Source organism: Lethenteron reissneri, chromosome 26, assembly GCF_015708825.2.
Source record: "Lethenteron reissneri isolate LAM-NWPU_2019-01 chromosome 26, ASM1570882v1, whole genome shotgun sequence".
NCBI classification, from domain to species: Eukaryota; Metazoa; Chordata; class Hyperoartia; order Petromyzontiformes; family Petromyzontidae; genus Lethenteron; species Lethenteron reissneri.
Window position 1 is genome coordinate 20125583 of NC_083804.1, and position 9107 is coordinate 20134689.

At 41.4% G+C, this 9107-nt stretch overlaps 1 protein-coding gene across 1 annotated transcript; it reads left to right on the forward strand.

Moving 5' to 3' along the window:
- The first annotated feature begins 4538 nt into the window (after nucleotides 1-4538).
- LOC133347410 (calcineurin subunit B type 2-like) lies at nucleotides 4539-8141 on the forward strand. The gene is made up of 4 exons (XM_061559655.1): nucleotides 4539-4619; nucleotides 5206-5250; nucleotides 6229-6343; nucleotides 7306-8141. The coding sequence occupies exons 1-4, from the start codon at nucleotides 4617-4619 to the stop codon at nucleotides 7368-7370; spliced, it is 228 nt and encodes a 75-aa protein (XP_061415639.1). The 5' UTR covers nucleotides 4539-4616; the 3' UTR covers nucleotides 7371-8141.
- The last annotated feature ends 966 nt before the right edge of the window (nucleotides 8142-9107 follow it).

The following is a 9107-nucleotide window of genomic DNA, read 5'->3' on the forward strand; positions in this document are numbered from 1 at the left end:
CCCATGATCAAAATTAAAGAAAGTGTCGGTGCATCCACAACTGAACATCAGCAAGACAACATGATAGTATTGATAAAGATCGTAATGATAGGTGACAATAAATATACGAGAGTGGGTACGAAAATAACTTAATCTCTCATTAAATCTAACCTCAAAAATGTTGAAACCTGCATGAAAAATGCACGCATCCTTGATAAATACCCATGGTTTTCGTGGTTACACAGTCTCCATCATATCAACACACGTTTGATGTCATTTAACGAGGGCGTGTATGCCGACACATGTACAAGTCCTTTCAGCAATCACTTCACCGTTTTTCGACTGCCTCCTTCACGTCATTGTCATCTGAAAAGTACTGCTCATACAATGACTGCATCATTCAGTTTGGCCAAAGAGCTGGTAGCAAGAGAGTACAACGCCTGGGCTGCTCGGGGGATGGGGCAACATAGACCATCCAAACGATGTGGTTGCAGCAATGGTCGTGCGCTGGCAAGGGTGTGGGTTTTGCTTTGTCAAGCAGAGGTGGAAGTAACAAAAAAAACATCCATTGGAAATAAATTACATGGAATTTCAATGGAACAAACATCCTTTAAATTAGATATAAAAAAACGGAATTCCCCCCCCCCCAGGATTTTATTCCAATGATAGTTTTATTTAGTTTTTAATTAAGTGTTATTTTATTAAATGGCACTTAATTTATTATTCAATTTTCATTACTTCCACATGCCTTGATGGGGACTCGCTCTCTATATGGGTCGTTTCAGTTCATTTAATGTCTCAGTGTTTAGAAATAACTCAAGAATTAATTGTGGGACCCTTTGGTAAAAATCAACAACCAGAATACCTGTCTCCAGAACGCAGTGACCATGCCGTTTACAATTGACGGTTCTTTTTTATGAGGACCATTTATGGTGCAACTCCGTTTATTGACGCTTGATTTCTGTTTTGAAATGGTGCACTCATGTCTCGTCTCCTGTGACTATGTCCAAGAGAAACGCTTCATCTTAAAAACGATTCAGTAGTTATTACAGCATTATGCTTGTTCACCCAGGAAAGCCTTACTGAATCTCAATTTTTTTCAGGAGGGTCCTGTCAAGTTTTCACAGTCAAGGGGATGTTGCTATGTGTGATCACATTTGAGTCAGTTGCACTGAAAATATTTGCTTCCTTCTCACTCAACCACCCTTCAGAAAAGTATATGGATGAGCAGGGTATTTTAATCCGTCCATTTTGCGGGCCATTCCCTGATTGGGTCAAACAATCCACGCCTGAAAATGTCAACTTGTCAACTTATTTTACTGCCAGATGTTTGGCTTGATCCGTACTATAGTTCCAGAACCTTCAGCGCATAATGCAATGACACAAAGGCTTGGTACAGGACCGAAATGTCTCTCATGGTAGCACAAACTTAGCCTAAGGGCACAGTTACATTTGCATTAAGTTTATGTTGGGACGATCCAAGCCCAAGCATGTTTTATGGAGATATTGGCTTGTGGTTGGATAATGTGCTTGAATAATTTAGTTTCACTGCTATCTGTAGTTATGGATTAATGCAACTCATTTTAATTATGGGAATAAGATAGATTTATATGAAAGTAGAACCTATGGGGCAATCTTCATGGGATTGGTGCACTCTTTATCCTGCATCCACTGACATGTGAAAGTGAGGTCATGTGTTTGACCCCCCACTATGGACGTTCAGCCTAAACAGCCCAGTGAAAGCAGCTTTGGTTTTTATAAACGTGGTGTCGACTCGGTACAACGTGTCAACCATAACAATAAATTACTACCAATTATATGTACTGTATTGAGACAGAGATTATGGCATTATTAGTCTCATAATTGAATGAATGCAAAGTCTTTACTGCAGTCACTTTGTTAGCAACATTATTTTACGGCTAATACAAAAATTACGCAAAAAATGTAACAACGAAGAAATACTGAATTTATGCAAAGACTGTCAAGGTTATGACATGATAGGCTAACGTGAAAGGGGTTGCTGTTGCACAGATGGGGTTTAAATGGATCAGTGCCTTTGAGTTTTTAGTTATTTTAGTATTAAAGTGCTATTATATACTAGCCTTTTGCCCGTCCTAGGACGGGAAGCTGTAATATTTACGTAAAGAAACGTCTGCGTAGAGTTATGTATTTTAGTAACTTTCAATAAAGAAACGTCCAATTTAAAGCAAATTTGCGTAAAAAAATGTCTTGCTTGTGATAGTAATGCCGGGGGGGGCTCTATTTACGGTAACGTCACGTACGGATGTAGCACTGTGCTCCGTAGATTTATTTTTGACCGTCACTTTCTGTAAAGAAACGTCATATTTTAAGCGACTTTGCGAAAATAATCTTTCCACTCGACCTTCTTCCGCGGAGTATAAAAATCCACCCGCTCATGATTATTTTATTATTAATGACGGGGGGGGGGGGGGGGTGCGGCATGTGGAGTGACGTCACTCGCGTTATACACATTTCTGGGCTATTATAGTAGTAATTTCTATGGGAAAAGCTTCGTTCAGCAGTAGATAGATCATGGACGATGATGCCTTAAAATCAAATCCTTCATCACGAAAATAATAAAGAAAAGCGGATGTAATAGACCTAGGAGACGATAGAGAACACTTGATATCAATGATGATAACCCTAAAATAATGAAGTCGATGCTGGGGTGTACAAAGCTGACGTGATCGCTCCACTAACAGGAAAACAAAATACTTTTGCATATAACTGTCGCCGATATATTCATGAAAACAAGACTATTCTCCGGACTGCCATCCAGTAAGAAAACTTCCCTGTCTGTGAATTAATATGAGTGTCTTGTTTAGTTATGTAACAATCCTGGTTCTGCAACGAGCTGATCCATTCTAATTTCATTACTAAATTAAAGACAAGCCACAGTGCGATTATGGTCATGAAACCAAAACTATATAGATCGTTTAGTAAACCCCTTTAATCTGCGTTCTGTCAATGGAAGAATATAAAAACGACACGAACTCTCTCCTGAAGCTCTCTGGTGGCTAGCAGACCTCGACAATGGTATTTAGTTCGTGAACATAGTCATACACAAAAATAAAATTACATTCATGTGTAATTAACGCCAAACATTTACAAATGTGGATATTAAAAGACTTACTGAAAATTAACAAAAAAATGTAAATGTAATAACACTTCAAAAATCTACGTTACAATTCATTTTCTCATCACCATGAAGCAGAAACGGAAAGCTCCAGGTTCGCTGGATGTGGAAAGTTCAAGAGATTAATGAGAAAATAGATATTTACGCAATTAATTGGTATGTGGAAGGCTGAAGAAGTAATTTACATGCATGTAGTGTGAACCCAGAACGCCGTATCTGTATTGTGCACAGTTTAATGAGCACACGAACAGTGTTGACGATGCATTTGTTTTATTCATAGGTTGAAAGAATGTTCTGGTAGCTTTCTGCCATGACGAATTAGAGCGCTGAAAGTGTTTGCTGTCATTGCAAAGTAATCTTCTAGAAGGCACAATTGAATCGTACTTCCTTAAATGAGCAACATTCACATGATGCTTATTAATTCATTTGGTCTTTTTTCTGGAATCGTCATGCCTAGGCGTAATGTATTCAATATTCAATACATACATCAACCCTTTTTCTTACTCAATAAGTTTACTATTTATTTAGCGAATGCTTTTGCACGTGACTGTCATATGGTTACAGCGTCAGATATGCATGAAAAATTAATGTTTGTCAATGTTATATGTGAGTGGACTCAGCTCACGAAGCCACAGAGCCATGTGAAAGCCTCCTCTTTTAGCACGTGAAGGACAGCCAGTCCATCCAGCACGCCCTGACCGACTTCACAGCTGGAGACGATGTGTGCATCAATGAACTGACTCGCATACGCACCGAGGAAACAGGTTATTCTTAATCTTACACATCCTCCCATTATTTAACCATACTTCACCATCACCCTGGTTGTGCGGGTTGGTTGGTAAAAGCATGAGGCATGGACATGGGAGCAGAAAATAAAATAAAACAATTGATTTTGCCATGAGATGGCAGTATCACAAAGGACTGAATCCATAAAAGCAGAGCTTTGGGTGTAATATCTTTATTATGCGTAATGGGTTTTCTCCATGATCTCCCATTTTCTATCCCATGTCAAAAATTCATTATACAATTTCTCAAACATTTTCTATTAAGGGACCCTTCCTCACGTGAGCAGAAAGTTACTTAGGTTTTCTTAAACAGTACATAATTACATAAACACACATGAGTAATCGGTGTTTTGACATTGGGAGTTAAGGAAGAGCTTAGCATACACAAGCGTCAGGCGAGGTGCACCTTGAGGCCATGTGAAGCATCGAAGGATCGCTGGGTTGAATATTCGAGAAGAGTGGCAGATGCACCACCTGGGCTCCAAGATGTGTCACCTCTCCCAGCCACATGTAAACAGGCACATGTACCACCCCAACCCCACGACCGCCCCACCCCTCCCCAGCCCCACGCACCTGGAGAGCCCCACCCTCACCTGGGTGCTCGCATATAAAAGTGCGCGCATCGCTGCGATCCTCACATCAGCGGCTCCAGATTCGACCTTCCAGTTGCTCACGGATCACCAACGACTTCAGCCATGGTAGGGAATACACTCATTGCAGCATCACGACAGTCAAAGATGCCTGGCATTGCCTTTCACACACTGTTACTGCACGTTTTGTTCGTGAGCACCTATTAAATAGTAAAATATGACATATTCGTATGAAAAACGTATTCTGTATATTTTGCGTGCAGAGACAAACACGTTCTCAATGATAACGCTACTATTTTTGCGTTACTTATTAAGGTTGTTAAACGATTAACCATGAATTTTTTAAAACGGCTTTGGACGCTGTTATCCATACCAAAGCGATGGAATCGATAATCAAATCCAGTGCAGACGAACGTGGAAGACTTTTTCCAATTGTTAATGGCATGTTGATTATTTGTATCTTCATAAGCCACTGTCAACCTACAAGATAAGATAAGGAGCGCTGCAGCTCATGGCTCCAGACATTCCACTGTATTCTGAAGTATTCTGAAATAAATATACCTCTGTTAGTCTTTCCAATAACATACTCAAACGTTGACTTGACGCAATGACCAATATGCAGTGTTGCAGCTCTGTATGATAAAATAATGTTAAGATTCTGAAAGTGTTGTTTGTGATTTGTTTTGAAAAACAGGACTGGGAATCATTGGCGCACGCTAATTTCGAAGCAATTGACATGGTGAGTTAAAGCAGTTGCATCTGTATCCTCTTCCTGCATCTCATTACACCTATGCACTTTGTCCACCTATCTCGTCTTGCTACATCTTATATTTCACTTGTCTATATATCGTGTTATCTTACTTAGGAGTTTACGAATTGAAAGGGAGGGCACGTAAAGATATGTTCTGCTTAGAGTCCCCAATTGGCTAGCACATCTGCTCTTATGTGCCGTGTTTAGCTCTGCTGCTCTATAAGCATTAACGACTGAAGCTACTCACTCTACTCGTGCCCAAGCCGTGGCATCTAGCCACGAGATGGATGTCTCAGTTCATCTCCCTCGTGTTTACCTGAGGCAGTTGAAATGCAGCCTTAAAGAGGTGCGATTTCCACACAGCAAGTTCATACTTCCTGTTGCGTATCGCTAGGGCATGGCCCTCACAAGTCAGTAAGACCCTTCAGCTACTGTGAGACTTGTACCCCTGATCAGTGCCAGCACTCACCTCTGCACCAGCTGATATAATGATGATCATGAGACTCATTATTCATGCCCAAAGTCTCACGTCGTCTCAAGATGATTCCAGCAGGCTCCTCCATTGCCGTGATTGACTAATTCCGTTTATGAGTGGTACATGTACAAGCCTTAAGTCAGTCCACTGCTGGATGAGATCCTCCTCATGCCTTGTGGATTGTGGGTTATCTGACCATACTTCACCACACTGATAATTTTGAGTTGAAGGTGGTGAGCGTAGACACGGGGACATTAAGGTAAAAACGCCATCACTCACAGTTCTGCGATATACCAATCCACCAATGAACAGCACACAAGCTAATTTCATCACTGACATATCCGTGGTAGATCACAGACACGTTTTCTCCCTTGGATGTGAATCTGTTGCTAGTCTTGATCACGAGCCACCTTCCCATTAATTAGCACCAGCACTCACAAAGCTGCCATTAACGAGCAAGGCAATGTTTCCTCCTCATTCTGTGGAAACAGGACAACGACGGCTTCATTTCGTATGCCGACTACCATGACTTCTTGGAAATGAACGGTGTGGATCAAGACTGCACCAGTGTGGACAAAAACAAAGATGGCAAGATCTCTTTCGAAGGTGTGTGGCCATGGTCTACGGAAGATCGTGGCACAGGGCTGTTACCTTGTTTAAAAGGGGCATACACAAACTCAGGAGGACATGATATAGAACAAGCCAAGGGAAAGACATTTATGTATGAACAATGATGACACGTATTTACATAGAACATCTTCCATGCTCTCTCTTGAACTGGAATGTCTTCCCAATAACGTTCATTCTTGTTTCACTTGTGGGAGGAAATTGGAGTACCCAGCGAAATCACGCATACAAGAGAACAGCAGTGAAATTTGCACAGACGTATATTTGAGAATCCATTGCTCTACTACCATCTCCCGGAAACCTATAGTTAGGAAATTCATCACATTGTTATTTACATTCCAGTGAAAATTTTCTTTATTCTCATGTGACATTCAGCACATAACCACAGCATTATAAGGAAATTCAAGGTCGAATTATGGTTATTTTACAAATGGTGTAACAAGGTCGGATAAGAGATCATGTGAACATCTAGTTACGCCTTGCACAAATAGGTTGCTGGACCAAAACAAAGTACAAACTGCTTGAAACATTACGGACTCCTATACTCTACTTTAGGAGTACGCGAATGTGTGTAACATTTTCAGTACATTCAGGTCGGGTGGGGTTATTCACACAAACGGGTGGGCATCGATCAGTGATGGGCACTTCCTGTAATAATTGTTGTGTATATGCGGCTAACCTATTTCTTCCCAGAATTTGCGATATGCGGTTTGAAATCACTTATATGCGGCTAAATGGTTGGACATGCGACCTTCTGTGGTCCATCTGCGCTGCTCGACAAGCAGCTGCCTCGTATGGCGCTTTGTGGGTTACGTGACTCTGCGGTCTCCGCTACGCCATTTTGCTTTGTCCACCCTCATTTGGAACACATCTACCTCAGAAAGCGAGGGAACCCTCTACGTATGCCATCCATTTGAAGTTACATTTCTCTCCCATGCCAGAGTTCTCTGAATTCTACAAGAAGGACTCTGACCAGCAGAAGGAGAAGCTGAAGCTGAAAAAGTGAACTCCAAGGACATGGCTGCGGGTGAAAGGGTTGCTCTTAGTTTGTTAGACTTCCACTGCTTGCTTCTTAATCATCATGACCAGTGTCAACTCTACCACTAAGTATTAGGCATATTAATGATGTATTGATTCATTCAAATTAATTTGTACTCTCTCATCCATGCCACCAATCGGTCGTGCAAGAATCAGTCATTTAAGTGTTATTGCATATTGTATGCAAACATTACCTTCATGCTGAGCAAATGAAATTGTGACATGTCACCGAATCATAGACAGTAATCTTGACATGCCTAATAAACAAGGTACTGCTGCTATTCACAGCTATTACTACTATACCTGACACTACTGCTAATTAGCACTACCACTAAGGCTCCATTGAAATGTACATTTAGTAAAAAGGCATTTCAATATTTCAAATGTACTGTGCTGCACGACATACTGGCACCATTATTGCAAATGGCACAATGACACAAACTCCAAAGAGGCATAATGCATCAATCCACTATGAAATAAACACCGTGTGCATTGGCTCAGTGCAGTACACGTACTCACAAAACCAGTAACAAATCACTCTTGAAAACTAATTACAAAATGCTGGACGTGGCTTGGTAACCTGAAGAGCAGCAGTGTACAGAATGCTAACCCGGTTCTGTCAGCAAATACAGCCCAGCGCTCTTGAGGGGGTGTCCCATGTGCAATGATTACAGAGAAATTAACGCTGAATTAGGTTTTTCATGTGCATTGAAATAAACCCTCCCTTGCTAAAATTAAATCTGACTATCCCTTGTTCATGTGTCTACGTGAGTGTGTGTGTAAGCATGCGTTTGCCTGTTTGTTGTCGTGCAGCGGTTAGCACGCTGGGCTATGAACCCGGATCTCCGAGTTCGATTCCCGCTCACGACCAACATAAGTGACGATTAAGTAAATCGGTCCAGGGCCTCACCTAGGTCGAATCAGCCTCAAATGAGTACCTGATGCAATGTGTAAACATCGCTACTGAGGAGACAAAGGCAGCCGGGCGTGGTGCTTGCCACCAACCCCCTCGTGTGCCTTGCCGGCCTTCATAGGCGCTCGCTAACAGAACTTGCCCCAACAGTCTGTTTACACTATATGAGGCATCTTTGTCTTTCTACATCTACGTGCGCGCGCTCGTTTCGGTCCAGCTTCTATACATATAGGGTCGCACACACGACGGTTATCCTCAGCAGGGGTCTTTGGGAAACAATTGAGATAAACAGACACTGTCCCCTTCATATATTCGTTACACAAGCCATCAGCGCCACGGCGTTCTGGGAGTGTAGTAATTTTAGTAGCATTGACTGCAGCAAAGTAGAGTCAAGCTTGCCTGAATCAATACTGGTGGACTTCAATATGTTCTCGGAAAGTACCCTATCTTTAAGGTATGGGTCCAATTAAGATATGGGTATTAATTACTCATGGACCCAGTGTTGCAACTACCTATTTCAACGGGGATATGCAAGATACTTGTGGGCCCCCTCCTTTATCCTGACTCATTTTAACTCAAATAGCTACGAATGTTTTAAACCCAAATACAATAATATCTAGGCTATAATATTAATTATTATAGTTGCACCGTGTATTTAGTTTAGAGGAAGACATTCTCACAGTGACAGCATTAATACAAAGGTTTCAAAGTACAATACTCACCATTAAGTGTTCATGCATCTTGCTTTCATGCACAGGTCCGTTGGTAAAAAAAAAACCTGCTGTTCAGTAA

Bases quoted from the DNA above. Each gene is read 5' to 3' on its own strand.
- LOC133347410 (XM_061559655.1), top strand. The intron at 5,251-6,228 runs GTGAGTTAAAGC...CTGTGGAAACAG, and splicing joins ATTTCGAAGCAATTGACATG to GACAACGACGGCTTCATTTC. The intron at 6,344-7,305 runs GTGTGTGGCCAT...CTCCCATGCCAG, and splicing joins TGGCAAGATCTCTTTCGAAG to AGTTCTCTGAATTCTACAAG.